The sequence below is a fragment of the Mus caroli genome, chromosome 18 (assembly GCF_900094665.2).
Source record: "Mus caroli chromosome 18, CAROLI_EIJ_v1.1, whole genome shotgun sequence".
Taxonomy (NCBI): Eukaryota; Metazoa; Chordata; class Mammalia; order Rodentia; family Muridae; genus Mus; species Mus caroli.
This window is the reverse complement of record NC_034587.1, coordinates 31798159-31815339: the sequence shown is the minus strand read 5'-3', so window position 1 is coordinate 31815339 and position 17181 is coordinate 31798159. Positions and strand designations below refer to the sequence as shown.

At 48.0% G+C, this 17181-nt stretch overlaps 1 protein-coding gene across 1 annotated transcript; it reads right to left on the bottom strand.

The window, feature by feature from the left end:
* Nucleotides 1-11420: 11420 nt before the first annotated feature.
* Wnt8a (Wnt family member 8A) lies at nt 11421-16696 on the bottom strand. Its single transcript, XM_021151107.1, has 6 exons — nt 16623-16696; nt 16504-16537; nt 16082-16220; nt 14171-14296; nt 13440-13582; nt 11421-11975 (listed from the first exon to the last, which is right to left on the bottom strand). The coding sequence occupies exons 1-6, from the start codon at nt 16688-16690 to the stop codon at nt 11421-11423; spliced, it is 1065 nt and encodes a 354-aa protein (XP_021006766.1). The 5' UTR covers nt 16691-16696.
* Between the last annotated feature and the right edge of the window lie 485 nt (nt 16697-17181).

Genomic DNA, 17181 nt, shown 5'->3' with positions numbered 1-17181 from the left:
CATCTGGGTTCTTTCCAGCTTCTGGCTATTATAAATAAGGATACTATGAACATAGTGGAGCATGTGACCTTCTTACCGGTTAGAACATCTTCTGGATATATGCCCAGGCCTTTTTCTTTTTTAAAAGATTTATTTATTTATTTTATGTATNCGAGTACACTGTAGCTGTTCAGATGGTTGTGAACCTTCATGTGGTTGTTGGGAATTGAATTCCTCTGCTCGGTCCAGTCAACCCCGCTTGCTCCGGTAGGCCTGCTTGCTCCAGCCCAAAGATTAATGTATTATTATAAATAAGTACACTGTAGCTGTCTTTAGACAAACCAGAAGGGGGCTCCAGATCTCATTACGGGTGGCTGTGAGCTACCATGTGGTTGCTGGGATTTGAACTCAGGTCAGTGCTCTTACCTGCTGAGCCAGCTCACCAGCCCCTATCTAGTGTTTCTGACCCTTGCCAGTGTTAAGAGCATTTCAAGCGGTCATTAGCTTATCTATTTGGTCAGTGCCTTTTGGTGCCATACGATGGTTATACCAGGAGTAGCCTGAAGCCGTCTTTATGTAGGCAGAAGCTTTGGAAATGAACACCTTCCCTCTGTGGTGCAGGCCTTTGTGTCAGCCATGGCTCTCCCCCACCCACAGACTGGACACATGCTAAGCCGGCTGCCCTAGGCTTCCTCATCCCAGTTACGGTGTGGTTGCTGTGAGGATTCCAGATTCCAGTTTAGTTTAGTTTGACCAGTTGTTGCCTTACAGGTGTGGGCTCAATATACAAAGAGCAAACTGTTATTCATTCTTTCAAGCCTTTCAAGGATGGCTAAGAAAGAAAAGACCTACACTTGAGAGAACACAGAATATGTCCTAAATGAAGTCGGGTCATAGTGTTAAGGCCATCATTCCATCAGTGAACTCATAGTTTTGTCCATCTTTCTAAAATGGGTGGAGGAACCCTGCCTCCTTTTATATAGGTTGGTGCACTGATTGCTCTAAGCCCCAGGCACCAGCCTGTTTGATCTGGGTCTTTTGATGGAGTCCAAGTCTTTGCATGTTCTCTGTTCAGACAGCATCATAGGTATCCCAGCTCTGTTCCTTCTGCCTTAGCCTCTTGAATACTGGACTATGGGCCTGAGCCACCACACCAGCTACAGTCTTTTCTTCCCTTTAACATTTCTTTATTTAGTGTGAGTGGTGTGCAAATGTCACAGTGCTATAGAACTCAGCGGGCTATGGAGAATCAGTTTTCTCCTTCTATCCTGAGGACTCTGGGAAACCCTCAAGCCTTCAGGCTTGGTAGCAGGCACCCTCACCCTCTGACCATCACCAGCCCCCCTTTCACTTTTTATTTTCTTATTTACTTTTCTTTCACCTTTTTTCTGTTCCTTTATCCCCTCTTCTTTTCCTTCCTTCCTTCCTTCCTTCCTTCCTTCCTTCCTTCCTTTCTCTCTTCTCTCTCTTTTCTAGAGACAGTGTTTCATGTATCCCAGCACTGCCCAGACTCGACACGCAGCAGCAGATAACCTTGAGCTCCTAGTTCTCCCCGCTCTGCATGCTGGGATTGCAGGAGGGCAGCAGTACCTCTAGGTTATCTGGTACTGTGTTGAGTCCAGGGCTTCCTGCATCCCAGCCCTGCCATGACCTCTACATAGTTGCCCCAAGGCTGTGAAATAAGCGTGTCACAGAGTAGAGGAATGAACACCCTTGTGTATAGGGATATAGCTCAGTTGGCAGAGTTTTCCCAGCAAGCATCAAGCACTGGGTTCAGTACAGAATCACATAAAGCTGGGCATGGTGTCATGCTTGGGAGGGAAAGGCAAAAAGTCCAGCCATTCAAGGCCATTATCTCCTTAGTTATATATCAAGTTCCAGGACAACCTGGAGCTCATGAGAGAAAAAAGCCTGTCTTAAAATAATAAATTATTCATTTTATATATGTGAGTACACTGTAGCTGTCTTCAGACACATCAGAAGAGGGAGGGCATCAGATCTCATTACAGATGGCTGTGAGCCACCATGTGGTTGCTGGGAATTGAACTCATGACCTCTGGAAGAGCAGTCAGCACTCTTAACCACTGAGCCATCTCTCCAGCCCTCAGCCTTTCTTTTCTTTTGTTCTTTCCTTCATTTCTCCCCGCCCCCCCCCTTTGTTGTTGTTTTAGTCTAGACAGGGTCTTACTATGTAGCTCGGGCTGTCCTGGAACTCACTCTGTAAAACAGGCTATCCTTGAACCTGATCAGAGATCCACCTGCCTCTGCCTCCTAAGTTCTAGAAGTGTACTACCACAGCCAGCTAGCCTGATTTCATTTAGAACCCCAGACTGCCAGCCCAAGAATGGCACCACCAACAATGGGCTAAACCCTCCCCCATTAATCACTAATTAAGAAAATGCCTTATTGAGCTGGAGAGATGGTTCATCGGTTAAGAGCACTGACTGCTCTTCCAGAGGTCATGAGTTCAATTCCCAGCAATCACATGGTGGCTCACAACCATCTGTAATGAGATCTGATGCCCTCTTCTGGTGTGTCTCTAGAAACCAACAGTGTACTCATATATAATAAATAAATCTTTAAGAAGAGAAAATAAAAGAAAATGCCTTACAGCTTGCTTTTATGGAGGCATTTTCTCAACTGGAGTTCCCTTTTCAGATAACTCTAGCTTGTGTCAAGTTAACAAAACTAGCCAGCACAAGTGGTCCCTGCCTATGTCAAGAATCAGAATTAGGGGATATAAAGCTGGGTCAGCTGTTAAAAGCCCTGGCTGGTCGTGCAGAGGACCCAGGTTTGATTCTCAGCACCCATCTAATGTATAGACTGTCTGTAACTCCAGTCCCATGGATCCAGTGCCCTCTTTTGGCTGGGCTCCTTTGGCATCAGGCACTTATTTGGTGCACAGACAATAAGCAAGAAAACACCCATTGTCTTAGTCAGGGTTTCTATTCCTGCACAAAACATCATGACCAAGAAGCAAGTTGGGGAGGAAAGGGTTTATTCAGCTTACAGATTCACATTGCTGTTCATCACCAAAGGAAGTCAGGACTGGAACTCACACAGGGCAGGAAGCAGGAGCAGATGCAGAGGCCATGGAGGGATGTTACATACTGGCTTGCTTCCCCTGGCTTGCTCAGCTTGCTTGCTTATAAAACTCAAGACTACCAGCCCAGGGATGGCACTGATCACTAGTTGAAAAAATGCCTCACAGCTGGATCTCATGGAAGCATTTCCTCAACTGAAGCTCCTTTCTCTGTGATAACTCCAGCCTGTGTTAAGTTGACCCACAAAACTAGCCAGTACCCCCATATACATAAAATTATAAAATGAAAACAAAACCAAAAACTAGGCCTAGTGAGATGGCTCATGGATAAAGTGGTTCTTCTTAAGCACTGGATCCCTAGAACCCCCATCAAGGCCCTTGTGTGAAGCCATGAACTCGAACCTAGGGCTACAGTGACGATCTCATCCCAAGAAGAGTTAAGGCCCATGGCCTTCATCATAACTTTCTTTGGCAAGTGATACAACTCACATAAATTCCTTTGAAATTTGTTCATGTTTGTGTTGATACTTTTTTCAGACTTCATCTGGATTCTCAGACTTTCTATTGGGAGACAACCACTGTTGGACTAGCTGGACCTTAGCCTGTAAGCCACTCTAACAAATTCAAATATATAGATATAATTCTACCATTCCTTTTATCCATTCTGTTTCTCTAGAGAAAGAACCCTGACTAACACACTGCTCATGGCTTCTTGTTACGTTTTCCCTTACCATACCATACTCCCCAGCTTTGATGTAAGGAGACTCAAATATATGATGGGAAGACACATTCTTAGCCTTCACCCAGCCCTGTCCTCCAAACTCTAGAGATTATAGAGTCAACCTGAGGATGCAGGTGAGAGAGAGAGGGGCTCTGGGAGGGATGGGAAATGTAGGGTGCCAAAGACCCAAAAGATCTCACAAAGCTCCCCACTCTGCTGGCCCTGGATTAACCCTTCATTTCTCAGGAAGAGTTGTCCTCGACGCCTTGCTCTCCAGGGGTCTCTTGTGTTAATCTATGGAAATGACCAACTGAGTGTGAACGTGAATGGTTTTGTTTTGCAAAACAAAGTTGGTAAAAGCGCCTCTTGCTGACTGACTGAATGCTGTCATCAACCCCATTCGTGCCACCAAAGGAACTGAAGCTTCAATTTCCTCCTCTGCTAAATGACAACTTATCATACTGGTTATGACCCTTATGCCCAAGGCAAAGGATTCTATTTCTGTGTGTGTGTGTGTGTGTGTGAGAGAGAGAGAGAGAGAGACAGAGAGAAAGAGACAGACACACACAGACACACACACAGAAAGCCGTAATAATAAACTACTCCTTCTCAATTTTCCCTCTATGCCCCCCACACCTGACTGACCAAGGCTCAATGGAAAAGCCTGTTCTCTGTTGTCAACTGTTAGACGAACAAAAACCTTATTTCTGCACCCACAACCTGTCATGATTTTACCTTCCCACTAAGAAGCATGGATTTGTTTAAAACTAAAAGACCACAGTAGGCAGAGGGCAGGCAGTGCTTTCCTGTTCTGGAACTGCTGCTCTCTTTGCTGTCCCGGTGCTACGTTTAACCCCTGGGGTCTCTGCCCTGGGCAGTCCATTAGAATGTTTATCATGGGGCATGCTGTAACTGTGCTTGCTTTTATGCATCTGTTGAGGCTGAGTACAAGTATTTATTACTATCATTATCATTATTTTGGGTGTGCATGGTTGGGGGGTGTGGCACGGCAGCTTGTATAGAGGTCAAAGGCCAACATGGAGAGGTTCTCTTTCAATCTTTATCAGATAAATCAAATTTATCTGAATTTCAGGGACTGATTTTCAGATCATTAGGCCTGAGTGCCTTTATCTGCTGAGCCATCTTACTGGCCATGTGCTTGCACACGTGCACACCCTCCCCCCACATAATGTACATATGTGTTTGTAGGTATGCACATGAGCAAGCATGTGTGTAGAAGGCCAGAGATTGACATCAAGGCCTTTGTTTGTTTGTTTGTTTGTTTGTTTGTTTTCGAGACAGGGTTTCTCTATAGCCCTGGCTGTCCTGGAACTCACTTTGTAGACCAGGCTGGCCTGGAACTCAAAAATCCTCCTGCCTCTGCCTCCCGAGTGCTGGGATTAAAGGCGTGTGCCACCACGCCCGGCTGAGACATCAAGGCTCTTCTGCAGTTGCTTATCACCCTATTTTGAACCTGAACCACATCGCTCAAGCTGGGCTGGTCAGGAAACTCCAGAGATTCACCTGTTTTTGCCTCCCCAGGGCTGGGATAACAGAAGTGTGCCACCCTGCCCGGGGATCTGAGGCATAGAGTCCTTCCTGAAAGTTTGAGGCCAGTTCTAACCTACATAGCTGGTTTTAGGTTAGCACAAATACATAACAAGACTGTCTTGAAACAGAGACAAGTTGGGGACCTAGCTTGGCGGTAGAGCACCTGCCTTTCATGCACAAGGCCCTGAGTTGGATCCCCCAAACTACAAATAAACCAAAAATCCAGGACACTTTTCCGAATGACAGAGTCATAATAATTGCACTTTCAATAAAAGCCATAAACTAAGACATAATAGAAAGAATCCTGTCTTTCCAGAGGCCACGGAATCTAATGGGATTTTGATGATGGCATTATGGTCCTACCTCCACGAGAGAGGTGTCAGCTCCATTGTGAGTTTCCATTTTTGTTTTTGTTTTTATGATAGAGTCTCTGGGGGGAAAAGATAGTGTCTCATGTGGCCTGTTCTGGCCTAGAGTTAACTAGTGAGAAACTGGAGTGTTGGGGCTATTCTCATAGAATTAGGAATAGTTGAAGACTTGAACATAAAACACGGGCCCTTAGAAGACAGAGGCTTACCAAGTGTCTTACAAGCACCTGTCCCAGGAAGAGAAGCACTGTCATTCCTTCTTCTGATGGCCTTTCAAGACAGGGTGCACGGCTGGATAGGAGGTGCCTGGCTGTCATCTCAGGACTTGGAGGCCGAGACATAAGGATCTCTAGTTCAAAGCCGGCCTAGGCTGCATAACAAGGCCTTGTCTCAAACAAACAAATAAACTCAGGACGATCAATAAACCCAAAACAGTGTGTGTGCTGTTCTTTCTTTTACTTTCTTTTCCCTCTTCCTCTTCTTCCTCTTTCTTCTCTTCCTCTTCTTTCTCCTCTTCTTCCTCTTCTCCTTTCTAGACACAGTTTCTCTGTATAGCCCTGGCACTAGCTCTGTAGAAGATGTTGGTCTGGAACTCAGAGATCCACCTGCCTGCACTACCACACCCAGCTTCTCTCTCTCTCTCTCTCTCTCTCTCTCTCTCTCTCTCTCTCTCTCTCACACACACACACACATGCAGCTGAGAATAACTGTAAATTCCCTATCCTTTTGTCTCTGCCTTCCAACTGCTAGGATTACAGGTATGTGGCACCACACCAGCTAGGAAACGACATCATTATTTACTGAGAGTTTTAACCTCAGAGTCAGATAATTACAATTTAAAAAAAAAAGTTCTCTGAACCCCAGTGAAATAATCTTTTTCTTTGGTTGTCTGTTTTTTCATCATTATTTTGAGTGTATGTTCTTAGACACCTGGTGCACCAACCACAAGGCCCCTCTGTACCCAACCTCCTCCTGTCCACATCCCCAGTCCCCTTTCCATCGTCTCTCTAACTTCTCTGACAACGTTCAGTCTGAGGATCCAGGGCTTAGCTAACTGTGTCCATGCCTCTCTCGGGTTATTACAGATTGCTTTTCTGTTGCCTCACCCTGAGAAGAGCAGCCTGACTTGAATGACCAGGGCATCAGCCCTGGAGATTGCTCAGGGGTAGGGGTCTATTCTTCTCTCCTCTCCTCTGCTCTGTAGGATTCTTTCCTCCGATCGGGTCGGTCGGTCGGTCAGTCGGTCGGTCGGTCGGTCGGTCGGTCGTAGGGAGAGGAGTGGGACCAGGAGCTTAGAGCTGAATTTTAACCCTTTGAAGTGGTTCTTGCTTTCATTTTGTTTTTTTCTCAACCTGGTGTTTTCTGTCACCACTGAGAATCACAGGCAGTTTGTGGTGTGGGACTAGGGTTTCCCTTAGGGTAGCGTCTTCCCTCCTCTGCCTTCAGCAGTATCCCCTCTTTTGAAACTTTGACCTCTAATGAATACATAATGATTTGGTTTTGGTTTTTGTTTTTTTCCTTTGAGTGCCGCTTGGAGAATTAGAAGTCCGCCCTCCCCAGTCAGCAGGTGCCGGGCCAGCTGCTTTAACATTCTAAGGAAGGCTTTTGCAAGTCAAAAGTTAAGGTCTTTATTCAGGAGAAGGGCTGAGAAATATAACTCTCTCACTTGTAGAGGAGAGAGGAGGAAGACACCTTATACTGCATGTGAATGGTTCTCGCTCTTCAAAGCTGTCGGGGTGGCTACAGCGTTGCTGGAGACTCTGGGCTCCCTACAGGGGAAATGGTTGTAAAGGGAAGAATTTGAATTTATGAGGTGACAGGTCTGATTCAAACCCACCTCCCTGTTGTTTCTTTCAGGTTGGGGTGCTTGCCCTCTCTGAGTCGCTATAAGAAGGAATAATCATAGCCTTTAAACATGGGGTGTTTTATAGCCTTTAAACATGGGGTTATAGAGCTGAACCCAGGGCTTTGTGCATGCTGCGTATGCATCCTACCTGGAGCCATACCTCAGCCCCCGCTAATTTTAGATGTTCTGAAGACTGATGGAGAGGGTCATTTGGCAAGTCTAATACCCTTCTCATCGTGGTTCCTGTACCCTGAAAGATTATCAAACTGCTATCTGAGTTTATGTCAGTGGGACAGCCTGGCAGGCTATGGAAAACAGGCTTCAGGGGCTTTGTTTGTTTGTTTTTGGAGGGGGGAGTCCTAATTCTTCTCACATCGGAGTTCACCTGGGAAGGACGAGAAGACAGCAGTGGGGAAGAGTCTGATCGGGGCTTGTGACTAACATAAGTGCATTTTCTAGTCTGAACCAAAAATACACGAGTCCACTTTCCAGGTAAAGTGAGTGGCTCAGGGGCAAGCTTCCCTCACTGAATTCCCCCCTTCCAGCGGATTCTCAAGTCCACTATGGAACTGAGGGTTCCATCTGCCTGTTTCCCGACTCTGAACCTATTGAACGTGTGACTTTTATTTTGTCACCTTAATGGTAGCCAGCTCGTTAAGGAAGCACCGAGAGGAAATGACGGCAGGGTTGTAACTGATGAATTTGAATGAGGCTGGCAGGAAGGTGATGGATGTGAAGAAATCTAAATTCCTTTAGCTCCTGGCTGAGCGTCCATGCTGCAGGTTGGTAGCTATGACAGTTGGTGACTTTGGAGACAAGATGGATGAGGGTGGGGGAGACTTGCAAGAAGACACCAGCTTTTTGGGGGGGGGGGTGTTCAACAACTTTCCTCAGAATTCTTTTTTTCTTTGTGCTTTCTTAGCAAAAACTCCTCTATAGCTCCTGGGGAACCACAGGGCGTGTTCTCCTGGGTGCCTTAAACAAAGCAGCAGGGGTGGCTTTGTTTCCGAACACCTCCGTTCCGAGAGTATTGGGATACATCAACTCAGTGTGGGCTCAGGAGGTAGGTAGGGGTGGAATGCTGGGGCGGCAGGTGCCTTGGATGGAAACAGGGAGAAAACGGAGTCTGTTCATTTCCCTAACATAGCTTCACAGCTCGAATCGAGTGTCAGGCTGGGTACTTTGAAATCCACATTTATCGAGGGTTGACACTCAGGATCACACAATTTCAAGCTTTTTACTTCCCAGGAAATCAGTCTTTCCCTGGGCTGCCTGCTCAAAGCCTTTGCCCTCTAGTTTGTCTCTCTGCTGTCCCTGTCATCACAGCCTCGTCCACACCGCCTTTCTCTGCTGTCACTGTTATGCAGGCCTTTGCTTCGAAGTAGGCCACGGAGAAAAGTGTTTCTATAGGTTCCCCATTGTATCTGCTCTCCAATACATGTAGGGGTTTAAAAACTGGAAGCTATAGAGGTCAGACCAGGCCAGGCTAGGCCTTAAAGGCAGCTCGCTCATGGTGTCTCTCATGATACCAACTTCCTTAGTGAGCATTCCACTACAACCTGAAACTGAAAACAGTTTAAAATGAGCTGACTGTTGGAGCTGGAGTGTTCATTCAGCGGTTAAGAATATGCACTCTTGGGCTGGAGGCATGGCTCGGTGGTTAAGAGCACTGACTGTTCTTCTAGAGATCCTGAGTTCAATTCCCAGCAACCGTGTGGTGGCTCACAGCCAAAATAAATAATATTTTTTTTAAAGAAAAAGAATATGTACTGTTCTTGGGCCTGAGTTCCATTCCTAGCAGCCCTGTCAGGTCGCTCACCATCATCTCTAACTCCACTTCCAAAGGAATCTAAAGCCCCCTGGCCTGCTTTGATACCCAGAGTGCATCAGCACCACCCCCACATAATGCACATAATTCAAATTAAAAGATAAACTGATTATTCCTTCAGGCACTTAAGAAGTACACTCCTTTCCAATGGCCACAATATTTGTTTATTGTAGGCAAGTACAAACGAAACAGAAACAGACGTTACAGCAAAACCCGGGGAGCGCTGCCTGCTCTTGGCAGTCCCTTCACTTGCCTGCCGGCAGGGATCCTGGCCAGTCTGGGCAGCTTCCTTGGGCTGTGAAATTCAGAGTTAGGAACCCAGTGGCTTGGGGAAGAGGCAAGCAGCTTTGTGGGCTATCACCAAGAGGGGTGATATTCAGAGATGGCCTTTGGAAGAAGTCAAAGTGTGAATGCGGGAAGCCGAATCCACAGCTATCCTAGACCACTGCCCCGGGGCAGGTCTTGGGGCGCAGACACCCTAGGAGGTCTACACCCTAGGAGGTAAACACTTCAAATGAATCCCAAGTTCAAAGGGCTTGCTCACTCCCCAAACTGCTTAAATCACTCTGAATTACACCCAAACCTGTGCTTATTCTTTTCCTGTTACCTCATTTTTATTGTTTTGTTGTTTTTCTGTGTAGCCCTGGCTGCCCTGGAACTCACTCCATAGACCAGGCTGGCCTCTTAAGTGCTGGGATTAAAGGCATGTCCCACTACCTGGCTTGATGTTTAGTTTTATTTATTTAGCCCCCACCCCCCAACACACATACAAGGTTTCTCTGTGTAACAGAGCCCTGGCTGTTCTGAACTCTGTAAACCAAGCTGGCCTCAAACTCACAAAGATGAACCTGCTTCTCTGCAGCTGGGACTAGAGGGGAGCGCCACCACACCCAGATTATTTTGCTTTTTGAGTCAGCCTGGCCTCATTCTCCGTTTATAGCTGAACCCAAGCTCAATTCTCAGCATCCATATGGTGGCTCAGCCATCTGTAGCTCCAGTTCTCCTTCTGACTTCCACTGCCTGTGTATGGCATATAGACACACATACAGGCACAACATTTATACACATAAATTAAAATAAATATTTAAAGAAAAAAGGAAAGTCCCACCTAGATATACCCTAGAAGCATTTATTGCAAATAAAACTGAGTCTACAGTTTGGGAAAAGTCACAGAGCAGAGATGTTCTCTGGCTCTTCTAGGATCTTGTCTGGAAAGCCCTGATCGTCTGTCCATTTGGTGTTGTTTTGGATCTGAGGCTAATGAGGTAGATCCATGGTCATCCTGGGTCCTGGTTTCCCTAGACTGTAACTTGGGGTGAGGGGAGGATTTTTTAGAGTTCATAAGCAGATGAGAAACCCAGCTCACTAACAACCTCCTTGTAGGAGAGAGTTGGTCCCCGCCCCAGGTCTCCTACGAGTTTGTCTGCACTCGGTCAGAATGGAGGAAGGGTGCTTCTTCACAGGTGGGAACAAAACTTACCGTTTTAAAATGTAAGTTTTACTTTATTATTTTACATGTATAAATGTCTGTCTGTGCACATTTGTGCCTGGTGGCCACAGAGACCAGGCAAAGACATTGGATCCCCTGGAACTAGAAGTACAGATGGCTCACAGCCATCAAGTGGGTGCTGTGAAGTGAGCCAGTCCTCTGGAGGGCCAGCCAGGGCCCTTAACCACTGAGCCATCTCTCCAGCCCCCAGAATTCCTTTCCTTTAACTTCTCTTCCCTCACACTCCCAGCAGCACAGCTGGGTGGAACGGTAGGTATCTGAAACTTAATGGAACACGTTCTTCCAGGGTCCTCTGGATGTGCACCCAAATCAAACTCCCTCTTTAACAAGCTGCTTAAGTCCAAGAGTAACTGCGCAGGAAAGGCTGGGTCCACAAGCCAGGAGAACAAGGTTCCGATTTCAGTCCTGGGAAGAAGATGCTGAAAGATCATCCATCTACCCCACCTATCGTGGAAGGTCTACGGGCTAACCCTGTGATGTCCCAATTGTTTTCCAGTCTGTGTCCCCTAGGCCAGAAGTTCAGTCTCTATCTCCACTGTCCTGAAACTAGGCAGCACGTGAATTTGTGGTGGTGTTACCAGGCACTGTCCTTGCCCCTGCCCCGGGGCCTGGCACTACCTGCAGGGCGTGTGCAGTAGTATCTGCTCACCACACGCCTGCACTGGCCACACTTGACAGTGCAACACCACTGAAAGTTGCAGTCACAGCTGCTCACGGCCTCTGCTCTCCTCTCCTCCACCTGCAGCCCGCACTCCGTGCACAGGCGCCCACAGCTGCGCTGCTCCCGCCGGGAAGCACTGCGGGCATTCTGCAGGCACTCCCTCCCCTCTGTGCCGTGGATGCTCAGGCTGGCGTTGCGGTTGCAGTAGTCAGGAGAACCCTCTAAGAAGATCAGCTCAGCCTCTGTGCTGGGAAGGAAGGCCTCCGTGAGAGCCCAGCGGCCCTCGGCTCTGTTGCCAGCCCTTAGCTGGCGCTTATCCATCTCAATTTTCAGTGCGCGGTCATACTTGGCCTTTAGGTAATTTCCCATCTGCCGGAAGTCAGCCAGCTGCAGCCAACACGTCTGGATGCTGCAGCTTCCTGAGATGCCATGACACTTGCAGGTCCTTTTCGTGGAGGCCCTCACTGCCTTGGGGGGTGGGGGTGGGGGAGGGGAAGGAGGAGGAGGAGAGGGAGAACACGAAGAATAACTTGGTGGAGAAGGCCAGTGGCTAGCAAGCAAATGGAATATCCTAGAGCTGTGGTTCCTAGCTTTGGAGACGTAGATTACTGGGGAGGGGCACTCCTAACCTTGCCTTAGGTCTTTTCAGGGAGACTGGTCAGGGTTAAGGGGATAGGACCAGGAGCTGGCCAAGCCTAAGAAGATAACGGAAGCCAGGAACATAGATAGGGTCTTGGTTCACGCCCATCACTTCTTCAGTGTGTTTCCTGGCCCAGTTGCAACAAGTATTGGATGAAACAGGGCCCAAGGGTAGAGAGTGCTTGCTTAGTATGTGTGAGGCTCAGAATTTAGTTTCCGGCACCTCATAACCCCCCAAAAGGAAACCAAAACAGACCGGTCAAAGCAACGCTTTGTAAATTGTAAAAGAAATTACAACCTCAAGGGACTGAAGAGAGGCTCAGCAGTTAAGAGCACTGGCCACTGACTCTTCCAGAGGATGTAGGTTCAGTTCCCAGCACCCACACCGTCTGTAACTCCAGCGGCAGGATGTCTGACACCCACACACAGACACACATGCAGGCAAAACACCAGTGTCCATAAAATAAAAATAAGTCATTTTTAAAAATTACCTCAGTTACTGTATCTCTTTTGAAGCCTGGAGCTAGACATGTCATGGCAATTGTGGTGGTTTGTCTGTCCCCTGTCACCCTATTCTGTCTCCTCCACCCTCCCACACACACACACTCGCTCACGCCCTCTCAGAGAGAAGGGAGCTCCTGGTATCTGAACCCATTTCTCTCAAGGCAGCAGATGGAGTTGCCTTGAAAGCGCCTCTCTCCGGCCATGGTGGCCAGAATATCCAGGAGGAGGCTCCCAGGAACATTTCAATGATTTTTGTTCTAAGTCCAACTTGCTTCCAGATTTGAGTTCACAATGTTACCCTACCAGAACCTTGATGAAAAGTAGATTCTACTGTCCCAACTTCTCAAACCCCAGGCAGACTTTAGGGCAAAAGTAGGCCTCTATGAATGTCTTAGCACATCGTTAAAAGTGACTAAAATCTTTTAAGGCTCATGTTTTGTGGCTCATGTTTGTAATCCCGGCACTTGGGAGGTTAAGGTAAGAGAAATGCCGTGAGTTCAAGGATTATATAGTGAATTACCAGGCAAGCCAGAGCTTCCTAAAAGACCCCATTTTGGAGAACACACACATACACACACACACACACACACACATACACACACACACACACACACTGCATGGAAGCAAGGTTTATCAACTGTGTTGTCTCAGACATGCCACTTGGCTTTGACTTAGCTGTCTTTGTCAGGCAGAGAACAGAGTTCTTCCTGAACGGCTTTGGGGATGAGTAAGACAGTGCTTGGTGACTGTGAGGAACTGTTGTCAAAACTGGGTGACTCCTATACGCACCAGCCTGCCGGCCCTGTTGTTGTGAAGGTTCACCAGGGCTCTGGCATCCTTCCCTTTCTCCAAACCGTCCACGAAGAGTCTGGAGATTTTTTCCCCGAATTCCACATTGTCACTGCAGCCTCCCCAGATCCAGCCATGGCCACCTACACACAAGGAAAGGAGTTCTGCACACACCTTTCAGCTATATCCCAGGGGAAGAGCTAAACCTAGGAGGACCTGCCAAAGCTCTGTGTATCTGATGCTGAGGCAGGGGAATGGAGGTGCTTGGAGTGGGTGGGTGGGGTCCTGAGCTCCTCAGCTCTCTCTGGGCTGCTAGGTTCTCTCTACCCACAGGAAGCAGGCGTGTGTGATGACCTGGGTGCCTCAGAGGTTCTTTGTAGCTCAAACATTCTGGATCTCTATAATATCGGAACCTCCTCTGCCCTTATTGGCAGCAGGCCTGGGTCTTCAGAGGTCTGTAAATAGTGGGGTAGCTTTGGATGAGGACAAGCTCTTCTTGTACCAGGACTGGTCTCCAACTCCCCCAGGCTTCTCACTCCGAGTCTCCTTGGTTTTAGAGAACCTTTCTAATTCCTGGTCTCATCAATTCATGAACTCCCAGGAGGAAAGGGATTGCTAGAGTCTGGGATTCAAGAGAGCTGAGGCCAGAGGCTGTTTTTAAAAGATTCTGTCTGTGCTTAGCACTGCAGGTCCCACCTCTTCCTGCCTGTATCAGAGAGCAAGTTTGTTACCTGTTTTTCCATTTTGTGACTCGTCACAGCCGCAGTTTTCCAAGTCACCCATGCTGCAGTTCTTGGTGACTGCATACATGATGGCAGCAGAGCGGATGGCATGAATGAAGGATGTCTCTCTCGTGGCTTTGGGGAGGAACAGGGTCTGACTGTGTGAATCCTCGTTAGCCCAAAGCAAAGGCCTTGGTAAGACAGTGCTGCTCAACAGCTCTTGCTGTCCCCACTCCCACCCATTGTGTTAAGGTGTTCCTTGCCCTCAGAGCAGGCTGCACTTCATCCAGGCAGGAATGGACATCCCATGCTACTGATGGGGAATTGGCAATGTCAAGAACTACAAAGCTAAGGCTGCTTACTGGCCAGCTGTGGTTTTCGGATCAAGAGTTCGCTCACCTAAAGTCTAGCCTAGATTTCTGTCCTCTAGTACACACGTAGTGAGATCAGCTGCAAGGCTGGCATAGGTAAATGACAATGACCTTTTATTTCTGAGCACAGAGTTGGTGTATGTGTGTGTACATGTATGAATGGATGCATGTGCAGAGGCCCAAGGTCAATTGTCTTCCCGAGTTCTACTCTGTCTTACTTTGTGGTAGTGTCTCTCACTGAATCTAGCCCAGTGGCTGGCTAGACTGTCTGGTCAGTAAGGCCCTGGGCTCCTCCTGTCTCTGTTTTCAAGAGACAGGATTTTAGGTGTGTGCTACCACACCCAGATCCCAACCAAGTCCTCATGCTTGTGCAGTGCTTGACCCACTGAGCCATCTCCCCGCACCCCCGACGTCTTAGTTTACAAACACTTCCTAGTCTACCTGCAGGTTCCATGGGAAGGAAGCTCTTCCTGCCCTGCATGTTATCTCCTTTATACTCTCCTAACTCTTCTCAGCAACTCCATTGCTTCTGTAAAAAGGTTTTCCATATAAACTACTGCCTCTGATTATAAGCATGCACATGTACACACACACACATGCACATATGCCTGCATACACACATATACACCGAAACACAGACACTTTCAGACATACATATATATGCACATATACACACATACACCACTCACACCCACAGACCCACACATATACACACACATCACAGACATACACATATACACCACACACACATAAATACACATACATTGCACATGCACACACATATACACACACATATTTTACATATACATGCACATATACATACATCACTCCTACACACTACACACACCACACATATATACACATACAAATTACATACACATATACACATGACACACATATACACACACATATACATCACATACACATATACTCATCACACACAGATAAACACCACAGATGCACACACTGCACACACAACCACTTGAGGCAAACTCATTCTGATCTTTTGGCTTCCTTGTCACAGGCCTTCATGATGATGGGACAAAGGTGGCTCCTTTGAGGGCTCCATGTTCCCTTTCTCCATTTTTACTTCACTTCATGAAAATCAGAGCAAGATGAATGTATATAAGCACTCCACTGCAGACATGAATCAGAACCTGCCATAACATTTGTAATAATACCTTTCTGGTCGTTTTAGTCAACCCTCAGAATACCCCCAGGGCCTGTGAGATGGCTCAGGGGGTCAGGGCATTTGCATCTGATGACCTGAGTTCAGTCCCTCAAGTCTCTCCCAATGTCCCTCCTCCCCCAACATGCCCCCTAGTAAATACATAAATGGTACAAAACGCTTTTCGAGCAGCATTTTCTGAAGCCCCTCCTCCATGTGTTGAGAGAGGGAAAGACCCTCACTCATCACTCAGGGTCACATAGCAAGGAAACCGTCGCAGGAGCCGCCCGGTCCCTTTCCTATTTCCCTCCGCACGCACACACATCTCATGTACGCATGCGCGACCAGCCCATAGCGAGGTGTGGTCCCACGAAAACTTACCAGCTCGCAGCCTGTTGTGGGTTGAAAACTGAAAGGCATGCTCAGGACAATTCCACCGTTCCCAGGCAAACTGGAACTTACACTCTTCCATGCCAATCTGAGCTCCCAAGGCCACACTGGCGGTGTAGGTCAGATAGGCCTGTGCCGGGGAAAGGGCTGTGAGCTTCCCTGGGTGCAGGTCGTGTCGGCTCGGGGAGAAAGCAGAACTCAGATAGCTTCCCAGTAAGAAACCAGCCTGGGACCTGGGGACATTGCTCAGTGGTGGCTTGCCTACCCATACACAAGGCCCTAGGTTAACACAACCAAAAATAAACAGTGCTGTATTTCTGGGTGAGAGGTCCCCGATCCTCTTTTCTGTCCCCAGAGAGTTCTATCAGAGACCCCAGAGGATAAAAAACAGGAGAGGTGCAAGACCATCCTACCTTGGGACCCGTTACCAGGAAGTTGTTCACTGACCTACCAAAAAGAAAACCTGAGGTGAGCGGGGCTGAGGCAGTGGGTGGCTTCCTTGGTGGGGACTAAAGGCTGGAGAGTGACTTACCAGGCAGAAGCACCCAGGGCTGGATAGCACATGCCCGCAGCCACCCACAGCATTAACAAGTGTCCCATGGTCCTGCCCAGTCGGGGGACCAGGACCAAGCGCAGAGAAGTAAGGCCGGCAGAGCCTTTCTTGGTATTTATGTGGGCAAGTTCACAGTAGCCAAGAGGGAAACAGCAGCCCATCTCTTTGGCAGAACCCTGGGAGTCACTGACCTAACCGGGATCAGAGAGGAGGGTCTCAGCCCAAAGCCTTCAAGGAGACCACGCCCTTCTCTCCCAGACTGAGAGGGGCTGAAGCAGGTCTCCCACCCTTAGGGACATTGACTTCTTTGAGAGGGCCCATTGCTTAGAATTAGGAAGCCTCCAGCAGCCTAGGCCCCTCCCCTGAACTCAGGTCACCTCTCCCCTGGGGCTTCAGGTCTTCATGTGTTAATGAGACCACGCCCTCCACACACACCCCCCCCCCCCCCCCCCCCCCCCCCGGTTTAGGGACCCCCTCCTACTGTCTCTACCTCTTCCCTTGGTGACTGTAGGGAGCTGTGGAGGCTGTGGAGCGGAAG

Bases quoted from the DNA above. Each gene is read 5' to 3' on its own strand.
- Wnt8a (XM_021151107.1), bottom strand. From the start codon at position 16,690: ATGGGACACTTGTTAATGCTGTGGGTGGCTGCGGGCATGTGCTATCCA. The intron at 16,538-16,622 runs GTAAGTCACTCT...TCTTTTTGGTAG, and splicing joins GCCCTGGGTGCTTCTGCCTG to GTCAGTGAACAACTTCCTGG. The intron at 11,976-13,439 runs GTGCGTATAGGA...CCACCCCCCAAG, and splicing joins ACAACAGGGCCGGCAGGCTG to GCAGTGAGGGCCTCCACGAA.